This window comes from Chelonoidis abingdonii, chromosome 5 (assembly GCF_003597395.2).
Source record: "Chelonoidis abingdonii isolate Lonesome George chromosome 5, CheloAbing_2.0, whole genome shotgun sequence".
Taxonomy (NCBI): Eukaryota; Metazoa; Chordata; order Testudines; family Testudinidae; genus Chelonoidis; species Chelonoidis abingdonii.
The window spans coordinates 129,299,511-129,318,113 of NC_133773.1; the positions used below are offsets into that span (position 1 = coordinate 129,299,511).

The window sequence follows — 18,603 nt, forward strand, 5'->3', positions numbered from 1 at the left end:
GGGCACTCATGGGGGGGAGAGAAACATGCCCCCCAGTACGAGGACATGTGTCCGTTCCGAACCTCCATTTTCCCCTCAGGCGCTGATAGGCATGGATCACTTCCCGGGCTGAACGGGTGTAGGCGGGGGCTCTCCCGGCTTGAGACAGCAGGTTCTTTCTCCTCCCAAGCTCGCCCCCCTCTCCTCGATGGTCGGGCCCTGGCCGCCCCCGCATGCGCTCTAACACGAGGCGGGCGGGGTGCGTGCGTCGCGCGGGAGCGCAACTTCCCGGTCAGTCTGGGCGGGAGGGAGGCGCGAGCGGAGTGACCTGAGGGGGCTCCGACAGCGACCCGCCGCCCATCACCACACATTCCGCCCGTGGCACCGGTGCTGCTCCCCTCCCCTCCGCTCCCTCCTATCCGCGGCCCCGAGCCTCCCGAGCGCCATGTCCTTCCGCCAGAGGAGCCCCCACGGCGGCGGCTGCGGCGGCAGCGAGAGCAGGTGGGTGGTGGCGGGGACAGGTGTCTCCGGTCCGGCCGCCTGCGGGGCTTGGGGCGGTGGTAGCAGCGTCGTGGTGAGGGAGGGACGGAGCCGAGTTTCCCCAGAACGGCGGAGAAGCGCGGGCGGGGGATCCCGAGCCCGCCCGCCTCCGTTTTCCGGGGCAGTCCCTGGGCTAGTCCGCAGAGGGGGCCTGGTGTGAATCCTCCCGCGAACCCTGGCAGCCGCGGGCGCCCAGGGCCGGGGCGCTTCCCGGGCCTGGGGGGGCACCACGTCTCCCGAAGGGAAGCGCCACCCGGAGTCGGGGCGAATATCCTGGGGCTCGGGTGAGGTGAAGGAAGCGTCGCGCAGGGGGCGAAGAAACGCATGGTCTTGCCGTGGGCTCCCAGTACGGGAAAAGAGGGGGAGGGGATGCAGACTGGAAAGAGAACACCCAGGTTTTTAGCTCCTGTCCAGGAAGACAGTATTTTCTGTGCAGATTCGGGTTGAGAACTTGAAGCCCTTTCAGGGACAAAGAGAGAACTGCTGGGTGTTGCTTTCAAGGTAAAAGTGGTGCCCGTATGCTTATTATTGCAACCTTTGTTGAATTGTGGCTGTAAAAGGGTACAAAGCCAGCATGTAAGTTTCACTTTTTAAAGACTGACCTATTTCCCAGCAGCCCACAACACCCAGTTCGTTGGTCTCAAGGAAGGAAACGTGGAGCAGATGGGAAATGTAGAAAACAGACTGATTCAGATTCGTCCGTTTTTGATGATGAAAACAAGTATGGATCTTCTGACAACAGGTTGGATAGGTATGTTTAATAAAGGGTTTGTCCATAGTGTATGCAGCTGAAACAGGCCTGTGTTTCTCCTGCATGAGAAACAGTGAAACTAACCAGTATATTTTAACTTTCCAACCTTCCTGTAATATATTACTATGTAGTAACTTTGGGGGGACGGAGAGGCAGGGATTAAAGTACCAGTTGGGTGTGAAAACAAAGGGATGGGAAAACATTGCTTGGTGACTTCATGCGTTTTTATCCTGCAGCTACTTCCTGTGATGAATAAATAGCCGGGTTGTCCTTTTCTGCCCTGTTTTTTGTTTTTTTATTAATGGCACCCTTCCTCCCTGGAAGGCCTGAATCTGCTCAGCTTGCAGATAATTTAGCTTTGTGAGTCTGGACATCATGTGACATTATGGTTGAGATGAGTGAGCAGAGAAGAGGGGCTTGGGGGAGTGACATGAGTTAAAGCTCAGGGGAGCCGTTCTCAGGACTGGATGCTTTAGGGCTACTGCAAGAGCAGGGAAGCAGTGTGGATGGCTTTCCAAGGAGCTACTTTAGCTTTGGGAGGATACGTGAAGGGGATCAACTTGGTCATACTGTTCTCTGTTCATGCTGCTACTTTGTGCCCTGATCCACTAGGATGGGAAACATCGGTTGAGCAGCAAAATAGGTCTGATAAGTAGGAACATTGGGATAAAATTAGAAAAGGTAAATTTGAGCTGAATATTGGAAAACATGTCCTCATGGTGAGGAATGTTAGGTTTTACAACGGTCAAAAGGGAGATTATGGCTTTATTGATTAAAATGCTTAAGATTGATCTGGACAGAGCATGGTGCAACATAGTGCAATGCCATAGATCCAAAGTTTTATTTTGTAATGCAGTTCTGTGACTTCTGTGGCAGCTCTAGAGCTTGGTAACGTGAAAGAGCAAGTGTTAAGTAAACAATTTGGGAAAAATGCGCTTCGCTGATATTGCCTTTCTGTGACAGTTAAATTACATCCTCCTTTCTTTATTTTTTTTGTAATCTGTGTAGTTGAATCAGCACAGTCAATTAAAGAGTGCTCTCATGGAGGGAGGAAAATTGTTCTCCTTAACCTCTGAGGATAGGACAAGAAGCATTGGTCTTAAATTACAAAAAGGGCAGTTAAGGTTGGACTTTAGGAAAAAGTTCCTAAGTGTCAGGGTAGTTAAACAGTGGAATAAATTGCCTAGGGAGGTTATGGAATCTCTATTGTTGGAGATTTTTAAGAGCAGGTTAGACCAGGGGTGGCCAACCTGTGGCTCCAGAGCCATATGCGGCTCCTTATATAGGCACAGACTCTGGGGCTGGAGCTACAGGCGCCAACTTTCCATTGTGCCATAGGGTGCTCACTGTTCAACCCCTGGCTCCGCCACAGGCTCTGCCCCCGCTCCACCCCTTCCCACCCTCACCCCTGAGCCTGCCATGCCCATGCTTCTCCCCAAGAGCCTTCTGCATGCCACAAAACAGCTGATCGGGGAGGGAGGGGAAGGCGTTGATTGACGGGGCTGCTGGTGGGCAGGAGGCTGTCGGAGGGGAGCTGATGGGGGCCTGCTGACGTATTACTGTGGCTCTTTGGCAATGTACATTAGTAAATTTTGGCTCCTTTTCAGGCTCTGGTTGGTCACCCCTGGGTTAGACAAACACCTCTCAGGGATGGTCTTGATCAGGGGTCTCAAACATGTGGCCCACGAGGTTATTTTCTTTGGTCCGCAAACTCCTCGCCCTCCTCCAGCGTTTACCTAGAGCGGCTCCTTGCCTGCCTGCCTTGCCCCCATGCCGCTCCGGGAAGTGGACAGAACCTGGAGGAGGAGAGGCGAGGTTCAAGGGTATATGTTGATATTGCTTCAGGCACCGCCCCCAGCAGCTCCCATTATCAGTGGTTTCCTGTTCCCGGCCAATGGGAGATGCTGCGGGTGGTGCCTGAAACAGTGCCACACAGCCCTATGCCCCTCTTCCCCCATGTTCCAGCAGCTTCCCAGAGCGGCACGGGGGCAGGGCAGGCAAGCAGGGAGCCTGCCCTGCCCCTGGTGTGTGCCGGGCCAGAGCCCGCCCCCCAAACCCTTTCCACGTTTGAACCCCCTGCCCTGAGCCTCTTGCCACACCCTGCACCCAGACCCCCCTGCCACACCCCTCCTGCACCCCAACCCACTGCCCTGAGCCCCCTGCTGCACCCAAACCCCTGCCATACCTGCATCCTGACACGAGCCCCCTGCTGCACCCCTCACCCCTCCTGCACACCAACCCCCTTCCCTGAGCTGCCTGCTCCACCCTGCACTTGACCCCCTGCCACACCCCACACCCCTCCTGCACCCCAGCCCACTGCCCTGAGCCCCTGCCATACCCCTCATCCCTCCTGCACCCCAACTCCCTGCTCTGAGCTCCTGCCACACTCCTCCTGCACCCCCTGGGGGCAGAGTTGGGGTGGGGATTTCGGGGAAGGGGTTGGAATGGGGGCGGGGAAGGAGTTGGAAGAGTAGGGCCTCATGGAAGGGGTGAAGTGGGGGCGGGGCTGAGGGCGGGGGGAGGTGTCAGTAATGCGGCCCTCGGGCCAATGTACTTGTCCTCATGTAGCCCTTGTGGTCATTTGAGTTTGAGACCCCTGGTCTAGATAATTAGACCTGCCATGAGTGCAGGGGACTGGACTAGATGACCTCTTGAGGTCCCTTCCAGTCCTATGATTCTGTGGTTAAAAATAGAAAATAAAAAAAATTCAACATGCATGATGCGCATACCAGGCATAGCTGTATTGGTATGAATTCAGCTGCTTGGAAAAGCTCCTGAAAAGATTAGAAAAGTCCTGAAACCACTTCTGTAGGTCCCAGAGAAGTACTTGTCTACCGGTAGGGCCCTGTGAAAATTGTGATTTCACATACTGCATGGGAATTGTGTAATGAGCCCATTTTTTCCAACTGCTGGGTGGTGGAAGCAGGCATCCCTGCTTTGTCCTTCCCACTGAGGACACATCTGTTGGTGGAGAGATTAGTGGGGCAGTCCCCTGGAGAGGGTCAGGGAGGTGGCAGACTGGTCCTATTCTAGACAGTCTTTCACCAATGGCCAGCATCCAGGCTGCTGCTGCTGCAGCTTGCTGGCTAGCAGGGATGGGGAGTGGGCAGGGGGTGGCACTGACAAGGTGGTCATTAGGAGTCCTGATCTAGCCCACTCCACAGTGACCCACACACGTCCAGGAGAAGACACCACAGTGCTGTCTGATGAGGAATTAAGTGGGTCCACACACCCCACCATAGCCAGCATAGTGGCCACTATTGCTTGGGACACAAGCAGGTGTGTGAGGGTCCCCTACTCCAGTGGGGTTATCAGGGTGGGGAGGTGGATCCCAGTCATTTCTCCTCATTAACTAAACCTGGACCTGCTGTGAATTAAAAAGAAAAAAATTGTGACCCTCCCCCTGACCTCCAACCACCACCACCTCCCTGGGGTCACAGTGAGACCTAGTGCTCTAAGAAGTAGTCTTGCATTAGCAGAGTGATGATCTAGATTGCCCAAAAGGACTTTTCCCATCTCTGATTTTTTCCATAGCCCAGTCCTGGAGTCTTGAGCACGATTTTGGACACCATATTAGAGGAAAGATAGACTATTCAGCCTCCTAGTTGCAGTAACTGAAAAAGAAATCCAGAAATATGCTGAACAGAATTTAGGCAAAATGTCAGATCTGCTGCTTGTAGTGCAGAGGTGGACAAACTACAGCCCAAGGGCTTCATCCGGCCCTTCATACATTTTAATTCAGCCCTTGAGCTCTCACCAGGGAGTGGAGTCCGGGGTTTGCCACCTCCAGCAGGGGTCCGGGTCAGGGGCTTGCCCCATTCTGCGCATGCAAGCGCTCCACGCAGCTCCAGGAAGCAGCAGCATATCCCCACTCTGCCTCCTACATGCAGGGGCAGCCATGGCCAGTGGGAGCTGCAGGGGCAGTGCCTGCAGACAGGGCAGCACAGATAGCCACCTGGGCATGCCTCCGCATAGGAGCTGGAGAGAGGACATGCCACTGCTTCCGGGAGCTGTTTGAGGTAAGCACCGTCCAGAGCCTGCACCGCTGACTCCCGCCTGTGCACTGACCCTGATCCCCCTCCTGCCCTCCGAACCCCTTAGTACCAGCCCAGAGCTCCCTCCTGCACCCTTATCTCCTCATCCCCAAACCCGCACCCCCAGTCAAAGCCTGTACACCCCTCCTGCACCCCAACCCCCAATTTAATGGGCATTCATGGTCCGCCATATAATTTCCAGACCCAGATGTGGCCCTTGGGCCAAAAAGTTTGCCCACCCCTGTTGTTGTGGCTTTTAATGTAATATAAAGCATGTTATTTTTTCCTTTCGCTACCGCACAATCTGTAGTTTTTGTTTAACTGAAGAGGCCAGCATTATAAATGAGAAACTATACTACTGAAATGTTTGTAGTATTTTGAAAACTGAATTGTCATTGAGTTCAGTGTTTGTGTCCCACTTCCATTTCAAGGCTTCAGAATGTGCTGCATTTACAAGGAAGACGTTTCTTACCATGTGACCCTGCAAACACAGTTTAGCAGCTGAAAGTCAAGCTTTGTTTGTGGCTTGTCTGTTGTTGGCAGGACAGATTCTCTCACCTGCACATTTCCCTTGCCTTAAATTACACTTGCATGGTCCTGTTATCAGTTCTGCAATTTGTTGATGCAAGAAACATAACAGAATACAGATCATTCTCCCATGGCTGTGTTATACTGTCTGGAGTGACTCTCAACAGTGAGTGTCTACCTCAAGGCGGACACCTGGTTCACTGTACCAGTCTTACCATGGAGTCAGTCGTAGCCTTCCAGTCTATCTTGCCACCCAGACCAAAAACCAGACCAGATCAGGTTTCTCTCAGTCCCAAGAGCCCACTTACATGAGATCTGTTGATACTCCAGATCTTATACCAAAGACGATGCTGGCAGCCAGTTCTATAGTAAACTAACTATAGATTTATTAGCTAAGAAGAAAAAGTTATTGAGAGGTTAAAGCGGGTAAAATATAATAACAGGTAAATCACAGTTTGTAACTCCAGTAGTGACAAAGATGTAATAAACTTCCAGTTTCCCAAAAGCCTTTCAGGGCTACCTAGATTAATTCTGGGGATCTCCCTCTTCTTGTTCAGTTATTCTGCCCTATTAGAATCCAAACAGTCCAGAGATGATGGATCATTTCTTGAATCCATGTTTATAGCTCCTTTACACAGAAGTATGCTGTTACGTTATTGATATAAACTGGGACCATATAGAACATGGGTTGCAACCAAGGTTCTGTAGTGGCACCAAATTCTATGTAAAGGGGGTCATATAAGGTGTCCAAGACCAGGTTACAGGTTACTGGTTATGATTATGCTGTCTGTATCATTTCTGTAGTTGAAGTTATGAATATTGCCCTTGTGTATTGTCTGTATTCAAACTTGTTCTGTGTTACTTGAAAAAGTCTCAGACAAGCTGGTGTCAGCTCTGCTTAGCCTGCTTGATGGCCCATTAAGACCATCAACTCAACAACTGATCCATCGAAAGAAGGCGGATACGCCCTGTGACCACTGGAGTGAGCAGAACTGGCCCATGTGACTGCAAACCCCATTTTGCTGTAATTTTCCACAGTAGGAACAAAGGAGTGTTCTTACACTGGAAAAGTCTATATAAGGCGAAAGCCTGATCTCCATTTTGGTCTTCAATCCTGCTTCTTACCTCTTACCAAACTCTCAATACAAATTTCAATTTTAGATAGCGTGGGGTTCTGACCCAAAGCTTAATTTGACTGGTTCTGTGGATCCTGCCAACTACGCCACGTGACGATGTGGTTCTGGCGGGACCCAACTGAGAGTGCAAATCAGGACAATTGCTCAAACAGGCAGTCACAGCCCAAGGCTGGGGTTTTTCCACCTCTAAGGCAAACCAAACCAGCCAGACAACAGACTTTGGTGTCACCCCTCTGGCTAACCGCAGTCACACAAGCAATTTCCTTAGACACTCCAGTTCTCCCAGTATCACCACCAGTCCACACGTCCTGGGGATGAATGGTTATGAAAACCAACACCCAGTAAAGAAAAAGGTTCTCTCGATCCCAAAGGACAAGCCCAGACCCAGGTCAATATACCCCTCAGATCTTTACCCACAAATCACGCTGTTGCCAATCCTTTAGATATATCTAAAGGTTTATTCATAAAAGGAAAAGATAAAGATGAGAGCTAGAATTGGTTAAACTGGATCAATTACATACAGTAATGCAAAGTCCTTAGTTCAGGCTTGTAGCAGTGATGAAGTAACTGCAGGTTCAAATTAAGTCCTGGAGTAACTCCCCCGCTGGGATGGGTCATCAGTCCTTGTGTAGAGCTTCAGCTTGCAGCAAAGCTCCTCCAGAGGTAAGAAGCGGGATTGAAGACCAAAATGGAGATCAGGCTTTCGCCTTATATAGACTTTTCCAGGTGTAAGAACACTCCTTTGTTCCTACTGTGGAAAGTTACAGCAAAATGGAGTTTGCAGTCACATGGGCCAGTTTCTTGCTCACTCCAGTGAGTCACAGGGCGTATCCGCCTTCTTTCGATGGATCAGTTGTGTGAGTTGATGGTCCTTATTGGCCCTCAAGCAGGCTAAGCAGAGCTGACACCAGCTTGTCTGAGACTTTTCCAGTAACACAGAACAAGTTTGAAATACAGACAATCACACAGCCAATATTCATACTTCAACTACAGAAATGATACAGACAGCATAATCATAACCAGTAACCTGGTCTTGGACACCTTATATGACCCCTTTACATAGAATTTGGTGCACTACAGAACCTTGTTGCAACCCATGTTCTATATGGTCCCAGTTTATATCAATAACGTCTACACATGCTGATTATGTCTACCCACATGGGCTTTTCCCTTTAAGACAATGTGTGAGGAGTGCACATAGATGTTTGACCTCCCACCATATGCATAATGGCCACTCACTTTGAAATAAGCATTTTCTGTCCATGAGTCCTTCATTAGCATTTCACAAGATTTCCTTGATGGGTAATTTAGTTATCAGGGTATTTACTGGGTAAATGTTTGCTATTACATTATGACAGGAATAGATAAATGAAAACAGTACCAGTAACATTCCAATAGTTTTCATGGAGTTTAAAAGTCTGAATACATGTTTATATATCTAACCATTACTTCGATGTACACAAGTGAATTGACCTGAATACACTCTAGCATAACCAGGCCACCAGCGTCACAAGCTATACAAGCTCTGCAATAGTAACTAATCTGAAACTTTGTAGACTTTTTTTATTAGTGCGTGTAGATATGATTGGATACACATAAGGAATACATTAAGTAAGCAGTCCTATTGAAAATACTTTAAATAGCTATCAAATTAGAGATTAATTAGGTGTCGGAATTGGGATAACATTCCAGTTTTCATGCAGAGATTTTGTTTTTCAGTTTTACAACACCAGAAGGTCCTGGGCCCTTTTCAAGATGTTCAGACTGGGGATCTGTAGTTGAAGAAGATGAAATGAGGACCAACGTTAATAAAGAAATTGCAAGGTATGTAGGTTATATATGATTGGTGTTGCAAAAAAGACCTCTTCTTGTAGAGTCTTAGCTGCTTTTTTACCTTCAGTATTATAGCAGTACAATAATGAAATGTCTCTATATATGACAGCCATAAGTGATAAGTTCTGATTTCTGTTCCCAGGCCAGCTTAGACTTAGAAATACTGTAAAAGTGATGTAGTCCTTTGGAAGGAGGTGGCCAACATCACTGAACTGCCAACAGTCTAGCAGATTCAGGATTGTCTTGCTGTGAGATTGACTGTCTTTGAATGTCATCCCATCCATTACTCATCTGTTTTCATGATAATTACTGTGATAAGACTGTAGGTAGAGTTTTGAAAGATGGGTCTTTCATCTCTCTTTTGGAATCTGAAGATTCATTTCCATGATTGAAAAAATGCTTACTGTGCACCTATGATTTTGAACTTCAAAGATGATTAAGATCAGAAGTAACCCATCATCATCATCTAGTCAGACCTGCACATTGAAGGCCACAGAACTTCACCCACTCCTGAATTAGACCTCTAACCTCTGGTTGAGTTACTGAAGTCTTCATAACTTGAAGTCTTTAAATCATAATTTGAAGATCCACCATTTATACTACTTTAAACCTGCAACTGACCCATGCTGCAGAGAATGGCAGGGACCCTGGGGGTTTTTGCCTATCTGACCTGGTGAAAATTCTTTCCCAATCCCAAATATGGTGATCAGTTAGACCCTGAGCCATGTGGGCAAGACCAACCAGCCAGCCAAAGTTGCAGTGAAGATGAACATTAATAGAAGTTATATTAATTATTCAGTGGAAACAATTTATGAAAGTAACATACATTTTTCTTATTTTAAACAAATATTTATACTGTATAAACTCTCTTTTCTAGATACAAAAGAAAGCTCTTGATAAATGAATTTGCAAGAGAAAGGAAGTCCTCTTCTGGAAGGTAAGTGTAAATTCATCTCTGGAGGTCAATGAAAAAATATCCTGCAATAGTTACTTTTAAATTCCTTGTATATCCATGATTTCCTTGTTGGAAATAATCAATTTGTTTTAATAAGTTCACCTTGTAACATGCTAATTCAACAAAATCCTGAACAGGCATTTTAGAAGTAAACTGAATTGGTGCAGCAGGTCTAAGAATTGCTGTAACTGTGGGGGCTTCTGTGTTCTGGTGCTCACAAGAATATAATGCAATTCAAATCTCTTTTTTCTCTAGTTCTGATTCAAAGGAATCCACTGTAACAGTAGATCTTGAGACAGATGAAGTGGTTCTGATGAGAAGGCAAAAACAGATAAATTATGGAAAAAACACAATTGCATATGACAGATACATTAAAGAAGTTCCAAGGTAAGTTTTGTTAGTGTATTATAAATATGTAAACATTGTGCATGTCTGGTTCTTCACATTTGGTTACTTATTAAATTTGTTTATAGACCAAACTTCCTGGAGTGAAGGAGAGAGAAACCTGAGCTGCACAATAATCAAGCAGCTTAACTATCTTAAATATCTGCCTGGGTTTAAAACCAACCCAAAATATTCTGAGAATGGGATTTAATAGACTTCCAGTGTTAGACAAATTCAGTCACTTTAAAGATTATTTGAAAAGCTATAGTGGAATTTTCATAATAATTTTCTGAATAAATAGGTGTCATCGAGTACCAGGGGTCCATCCTAGGACTCCAAATAAATTTAAGAAGTATAGCCGTAGGTCCTGGGACCAGCAGATCAGACTGTGGAAGGTTGCTTTGCATTCTTGGGACCCTCCTGCTGAAGAAGGAAGTGACTTACAAGCAATGTATGTATCGATCAAGCAATTTTTCTTCTAATACATTACAGTTCCTTCAGAAAATGACTATGCTATCATCTGATTCATCTGAACATTTTAATTTATTCATCCACAGCTTTTCAAAGTGATTAAAGTAGTATTAAATGTTCACACCATATAAACACTTTTTTCTGTTTATAGCTAAGTTCCAATTCAGTTCACTTTCAGTCAGACTATGTAAGGCTCACCTGGCTCTCCATATTTAGCAAGCCTCTGGCATCCACGTGTGTTGTCACCAAGGATAATTTCTGTTCCAAGTCCTTCAGGCTACCTTTTGCCAAATTTGAATGCTATATCTTTGTAAACCCAAGAAGCTACTACTAAGGACTTGAAGGCTCTGCCTGCCAGAACCTAAAGCCCATTCTAGACAATAAGATTAACCAAGCCCCACTGTCACCATTATTTCATATCTGAAGCACTGTTCTAGCACAACACAAATTGGCAGAAGCTATTAGATCTATCTTATGTTCAGAATGGTATAAATCGGCAATACTTGTGGCTCAGGAGACTCCATTTGAGTGGCTCTTTACAGCATATGATATTAAAACGTGATTTTAATTATTAATCGATCAGGAGGCTTTTACTATGTTGTTAACCAATTGTCATTGATAGGCCAGTCAGTTAATCACAGTTAATTCACACGATTAACTAAAAGAAAAAAATTAATTACAGTTTTAATCAGTTAATACATACCAGTTGTACCATATATACTCATTCATTATCCTGTTTGTTTATAAGCTGACGCCCAAAATGGATAGGTAAAAATAGCAAAGACTGTATGACCCTTACATAAGCCGACCCTATATTTCAGGGGTTGGAAAACTTTGGCTCCCGGCCCGTCAGGGTAAGCCGCTGGCCAGTTGGGACGTTTTGTTTACCTGGAGCATTCACTGGCATGGAGCCCCTCAGCTCCCTGTGGCAGCGGTTTGCCGTTGCCAGCCAATGGGAGCTGTGGGAAATGGTGCCACTTCCCGCAGCTCCCATTGGCTGGGAATGGCGAAAAGCGGCCACAGGGAGCTGAGGGGCTCCATGTCTGCCGACACTCCAAGGAAACAAAATGACGACAATGTATTAGATATTCAATTCAATGATTCCCTAGAGTTTAAAATCGTCAAATTTTGGGGTAGACCTGTTTATAAGCCAACCTTCGCTCTTTGATACGTCACTTTGTACCAATAATATTCAGCTTATGAACAAGTATATACAGTAATTTACGTTTTCAAATATATTGATTTCTGTTACAACACAAAATACAAAGTGTACAGTGCTCACTTTATTTTTTGTTACAAATATTTGTACTGTAATTTGTACTGCAAAAAGGTTTTTTTTCAATTCAACCACATAAAAAGTACTGTTAGTGCACCTTACAAATGTAGATTTGTGTTTTTGGTTACATCAACTGTTTTTTTTGAATGCAGTGTAAAACTTTTAGAGTCATACAAGTCCATTCAGCCAATTGCTAAGACAAAACAAGTTTGTTTATATTTACAGGAGATAATACTGCCCCCCTTCTTATTTACAATGTCACCTGAAAGTGAAAACAGGCATTGGCATGGGCACTTTGGTAGATGGCTTTGCAAGGTATTTATTGCCAGATATGCTAAATATTTGGATAATTCCGAATTACATTAAACCGGTTTTATAAAACAGATATTATAAATTCGATTTCACGCGGCCACACTAGGCACAGTAATTCGGTGGTGTGCGTCCATGGTCCGAGGCTAGCGTCGATTTCTGGAGCGTTGCATTGTGGGTAGCTATTCCATAGCTATCCCATAGTTCCCGCAGTCTCCCCGCCCCTTGGAATTCTGGGTTGAATCATTGTCGCGGGTGGTTCTGGGTAAATGTCGTCAGTCATTCCTTCCTCCGGGAAAACAACAGCAGACAATCCTTTCGCGCCCTTTTCCCTGGATTGCCCTGGCAGACGCCATAGCACGGCAACCATGGAGCCCGTTCAGCTTTTTTTTTTTTACAGTCACCATATGTGTACTGGATGCCGCGGACAGAGGCGATACTCCAGCGCTACACAGCAGCATTCATTTGCTTTTGCATGATAGCAGAGATGTTACCAGTCGTTCTGTACCGTCTACTGCTGGAGTAAACTGGCAATGAGATGACGGTTATCTCTCCCCCTTTGTACTGTCTACTGCTATCATGAGTGCCCCTGGCTGAGATCGGCCGGGGGCGCAAAAGCAAAACTGGGAATGACTCCCCGAGTCAATCCCTCCTTTATGGTTTCTAAAAATAGAGTCAGTCCTGCCTAGAATATGGGGCAAGTGTACTAGAGGACCAGTGTATCAGAGAGCACAGCTGCTCCGTGTCAGTATTCACAGGGGGTGCCCCTGCAACAACCCCACCCGTTGCTTCCCTCCTCCCCCAACCTTCCTGGGCTACCGTGGCAGTGTCCCGCCCATTTGTGTCATGAAGTAATAAAGAATGCAGGAGTTTTTAGTGACATAAAATGAGGGGAGGCAGCCTCCCGGTGCTATGATAGTCCAGGCAGGACATTAAGCGGTGTGGGGGAGAGGAGCCCAGCATCCCACTGCTATGATAGTCCAGGCAGTACAGAATCTTTTCTTTACACATGAAAGGGAGGGGGCTGATTGAAGCTCAGCCCCCAGTTGCTATGATGAAGACGGTTACCAGCCGTTCTGTACATCTACTGGGAGTGACCAGGAATCATTCCTGTTTTTTTTAGCCAGGCGCCCCCCCGGGCTGGCCTCATCTCAGGCCAACATGTTAGATATTGAACCATTATCAAGCATTGGAGCACTCGGGTTCATAAGGACCGTTACCAGTCCTACTGCACCGTCTGCCACCGGAGGGGAGAGAGGAGCGAATACTGCGCTTCACTGCTGCAGCATAGCGTCTACCAGCAGCATTCAGTAGACATAGGGTGACATTGAAAGAAGTCAAGAAATGATTTCTTTCCCTTTTCTTTCACGTGTGGGGGGGGGGAGTAAACTGAGGAGCTATTCCCTGAACCACGCCGGACAATGTGTTTGAACCTACAGGCACTGGAGCTCAGCCAAGAATGCAAATACTTTTCGGAGACTGCTGTGGACTGTGGGATAGCTGGAGTCCTCAGTACCCCCCCCCTCCATTAGCGTCCATTTGAGTCTCTGGCTTCCCGTTACGCTTGTCACGCAGCACTGTGTAGCCTGGAGATTTTTTTCAAACGCTTTGGCATTTCGTCTTCTGTAACGGAGCTCTGATAGAACAGATTTGTCTCCCCATACAGCGATCAGATCCAGTATCTCCCGTACGGTCCATGCTGGAGCTCTTTTTGGATTTGGGACTGCATCGCCACCCGTGCTGATCAGAGCTCCATGCTGGGCAAACAGGAAATATAATTCAAAAGTTCGCGGGGCTTTTCCTGTTTACCTGCCCACTGCGTCCGAGTTCAGATTGCTGTCCAGAGCGGTCAGTGGTGCACTGTGGGATACCTCCCGGAGGCCAATAATGTCGATTTCCGTCCACACTAACAGTATTCCGAAGTAATACTATCGATTTTTAGCGTTACTCCTCTCGTTTTGTAGGAGTACAGAAATCGATTTAAAGAGCCCTTTAAATCGATTTAAAGAGCACTGTAGTGTGGACGGGTACAGCGTTAAATCGATTTAATGCTGTTAAAATCGATTTAACGGCGTAGTGTGGAGGGTAAACTACACAGGGCAGAAAATACATACAATCTCCCCCAAGGAGCTGAGTCACTGACTCAATTTTTTAAAATTAATGCATTTATTTTTTTAACAAGTGGAGTGAGGATGGTCAAGCATGTCCCTCTGGAATGTAGCCAAAGCATGAAGGGGCATATGAAATGTTTAGCATATCTGGCACATAAATATCTATGCAATGCCGCTACAAAAAGTGCCAATGCAGTGCCTTTTCTCACTTTCAGGTGACATTGTAAATAAAGCAGGGCAGCCATTATCTCCTGTAAAAATGTAAAAACAAACTTGTTTGTCTTGAGCGATTGTTGAACAAGAAGTAGGACTGAGTGGATTTATAGGCTCTAAAGTTTTACTGTTTTGTTTTTTGGTGAAGTGCAGGTAAAAATAAAAAAAAATCTACATTTGTAAGTTGCATTTTTCACAATAAAGAGATTGCACTACAGTACTTATATGTAGGTGAATTGAAAAATACTATTTTTTCGATTTTACGAGTGCAAGTATTTGTAGTAAAAAAATAATATAAAGTAGTGAGCATTGTACACTTTGTATTCTGTGTTGTGATTGAAATCAATATATTTGAAAATGTAGGAAAACATCCAAAAATATTTATAATTTTAAGTGGTATTCTATTATTTTAGTGCAATTAAAACTTTTTAATTGCAATTAACAATTTTTTAAATCGTTTGACAGCCCTAGTAGTTTATAAAAATAATACTTGGTCAGTCATTTTGCTGTGAGAGTAAAATAAATAAATAAATAAAACTAAACATTTCCCCTGTCATTCCATTCACTCTACTGGCTGTATTGGGTAGTGTTGATCCCTAATGTGGGTCCTGAACCACTGAAGTCTGAGTATCACTGATATGAATAACACAGAGCAATTTAGGCATTAATGCTCTGTTTTGCCATGGCATTACCCCCCATTCCCTCCCCCAAAAAAGGTTATGCCTCCAAATTAGTGACCTCTTACTACAAAATTTTTGCCTGTCAGTCTCCAGGAGGTACCAAATTCGGTGACTGCAGGGTTGTGGAAACAGTGATGATGATCCCTGGCTCTGCATGTTTTGCTGCTTAAGAGCTTTTTGACAGGAACAGCCTACTTCCTCTTACAACTGAAAGGGGAATTATCTGATATTGGCATTGGTGAGAAAATAATTTTCTGAAACAGACAAAATGGACATGGCCCCATGTGATATAAATTTAAGTAGAAATGCAGCTTCAAAAGAAACAAGATTAATCTGTGATTCTGACCTTCACATTTGTAAAGTGGTTTTAGAGCGGGGAAATGAGCGTAAGCATGTTTAAAGTTGAAAGCCATGACTTTCGACTGAGCTGCATTGGACCTCTCTTCATAGATTTCAGGAGAAGTAGGTAATGTTTTTAATGTGTGTTTGAGTGGAACTGAATTTTACCAAGTTTCTAAAAGAGTGTATTTTAACCCCTTTATCCTGTGGCACAAAATTCAGCTACACTTCGTTTCTATCACAGAAGAGTCCACTTGGCTCTCTTCCCACTAAATTGGCCTTCCATAATGCTCGGTTCTTCAAGTATCAATATTGCTATCTTTGACAATTGCATTGCTCTTCAGTCCCAATAATTTAACTTACAACGGAATAAGTGGTAAGGACTTTCTCAGTAGCTTGATTATTGCCTCAGCTGGTCCCAGCAACGCCTCACCAGTGTTCTTGCTGTCCACTGCTAGGGCCTCTTTGCTCTGAGTGGTTCCCCTTGTGCTGTTCTTGACGCCATCTCATGTATAGATGACAGACATGCTACTCTGTTTGCCTCAGACGTAGCAAGAAGACTTTGAAGGCAACACTTAAATGATGCCTAGATTCCTGCTCATTTGAATCTGTTGGAGATTGGCTGTGTTGGTCAGTAGTCCCAAAGGTTATATAACTCTCTATTTTTAGTGGTTTTAGGTATACTTTGCATGCAGTCTTTTTAGCCCGTACAAATAGAAGAATAAAACTGTTTAACCCAAGGGAGTAGAACACAAGGCTTATCTTCTTGATGAAATTAGGAAAAAACTGGAGGATATAAAGGGCAAAGGTTGTCTTGTTAAGGGCTTGTTACGTTGAAGGTAATCACTATTTGGGACAGATTTGTGCTCTTCTGTTTTGAGCTGGCTCATTACAATCTAATATTAACTTTGTGAAATTAAACTCCACAATATCAGTGTGTGTAAGATAAATAGTTGTAGAAATTGGACACAGTACATAAAATGATTAGGACAAAGATGAATGACTTTTGCAAATGTGCAAAACTATACTAATGGGATATCAGTTTAATAATCTTTTGTTTCATCCGGCATAAACAATTTTTCTAAATATTTTAGAACTTGCTATTTCCATCATTTAGTAATATTTGCTTGGCTTGCTCAAGCTGGTGGAAGTAGCAAAGAATGCAGGAAGATGTCGTTGATCCAAACAACTCTGACAATTAAAATTATAATTGTTGACTGTTAAAACCTGAAGTGCGGTGTGAGGGACAATACAATTTAAATGAATAAAACCCCTGGAACTCAATTATGGGTTCCCAAAACAATTAATAGTTTCCCAAATCTGGGTTTAAGTGACTTGCTCTGCATCACATAGGAAGACTTGGTGAAGTGAGACTAGATCTGAGCTCTCCCTTGGCATCAAAGAGACATTATTAAGGGAACAAGAGCAACTATCCCACTGCGTAGGAAAGATAGGAAGTATGGCAAGAGAACACCCTGGCTAAAGCAGGAGATCTTCAGTGATCTAAAAGTCAAAAAAGAGTCCTACAAAAAGTGGAAACTCAGTCAAATTACAAAGGATGAATATAAACAAATAACACAAGTACGTAGCAACAAAATTAGAAAAACCCAGGCACAAAACGAGATCAAACTAACTAGGGACATAAAGGGTAACAAGAAAACATTCTACAAATACGTTAGAAGCAAGAGGAAGATCAAGGACTGAGTAGGCGCCTTACCCAATGACAGGGGGAAAGACAATAACAGAAAATGTGGAAATGGCAGACGTCATTACTCACTTCTTTGTTTGTTTTTGATTTTCACCAAAAAGGTTGGTGGCGATTGGACATTCAACATAGTGAATGCCAGTGAAAATGAGGTAGGATCAGAGTTTAAAATATGGAAAGAACAAGTCAAAAATTACTTGACAAGTTAGATGCTGTTTAGAAAAGACAGGAAGAAAAGCAAAGGTGGTGGAGTAGCATTGTACATCAATGATGAGGTTAACTGTAATGAAATAAAAAGTGATGGAATGGATAAAACAGAGTCTGTCTGGGCAAAAATCACACTGGGTAAAAAAGTGAGTTGTTCTGGATCTGTTGGACCACTCACCCAGCTAGGAGTCACGCCCCGAGTGCTTCCTACCACACTGGCGACCACTGGCCTTCATTTTCACAACATCCTCTCTAATTTCTCTCTTCAGGCCCTGGTACTTCTCCAGCTTCTCATATTCCTTCTTCCTGATGTTGCTGTCACTGGCACTGCTATATCTATCACCACCGCTGTCTTCTGGTCCTCTGTCTATAACCACGACGTCTGGTGACTGCCAGTACCTGCCTAGTCCGTCTCAGCCTGCTGTTCCCACACCTTCTGTTGGGAAATCTCCCATCTGGTCTTGGGAAGGTCTTAGCCCATACGCTGTGCCAGACGTTCCTGGTACACAATGCCAGCACTTGGTTGTGCCGTTCAGTGTAGCATGTTCCTGCCTGCAATCTTACACCCTTGCCACTATGTGTTTGACTGTCTTCTGAGCCTCTCTGCACCAGGTCTTGCACCTTGCGGTCTCTCTCTAAAGTGTGGTAGACCCCTGCTTCAATGGATCTGGTGCTCAGCTGCCTGTTTCCTGTTGCTGCTATGTCAGTGGCCTCAGTGCTGTCTTAGTCCAGCCCTTTCAGCCACTGGTAGGATTTCCCAATTCAGCCAACCTCAGCTATCTGTCGATGGTACATCCCATGCGGGTCTTGTCTTGAACCATGGCCGCTTCTTTCCGCTGGTCTTCTTCCCATGTCTGCTGCTGACCTCAGGCATTCTCTTCAGTAGCTTCCATCTTCGGGGCCATCTTACTGATGTTACTCCTGGATGTTCCGGGTTATTCCAGGGACAGTGGCTCGACGCTCACCAAGGCCCCGCCCGCCTTCTTTCCAGCTGGTAACAGTCTCTGCGTGTGGACTTGAGTGGAAAACCTCCGTGCATTGTGAGGCAGTTCCGGGGTTTTCACATCGGCAAGCCTTCCATGTCCTCCTTTGGTCAGCCTCACTATACCGCGCGGGTATCTTGTTCTTCCACTGAGCTGGCTGTTCAGGACC

The 18,603-nt window shown here is 45.4% G+C and overlaps 1 protein-coding gene across 2 annotated transcripts in view; it reads left to right on the forward strand.

The window, feature by feature from the left end:
- The first annotated feature begins 266 nt into the window (after positions 1 to 266).
- Positions 267 to 18,603, forward strand: part of SLBP (stem-loop histone mRNA binding protein) — a 32,684-nt gene continuing 14,347 nt past the window's right edge. Inside the window, exons 1-6 of one of the 2 annotated variants that reach the window (XM_032769711.2) lie at positions 267 to 480; positions 1,133 to 1,270; positions 8,688 to 8,792; positions 9,679 to 9,738; positions 10,012 to 10,143; positions 10,442 to 10,591. In XM_032769711.2, coding sequence (XP_032625602.1) covers positions 425 to 480; positions 1,133 to 1,270; positions 8,688 to 8,792; positions 9,679 to 9,738; positions 10,012 to 10,143; positions 10,442 to 10,591 — 641 coding nt within the window. In that variant the 5' untranslated portion in view covers positions 267 to 424. The remainder of the gene's footprint in view (positions 481 to 1,132; positions 1,271 to 8,687; positions 8,793 to 9,678; positions 9,739 to 10,011; positions 10,144 to 10,441; positions 10,592 to 18,603) is intronic. The other variant, XM_032769712.2, reaches the window with a different exon arrangement.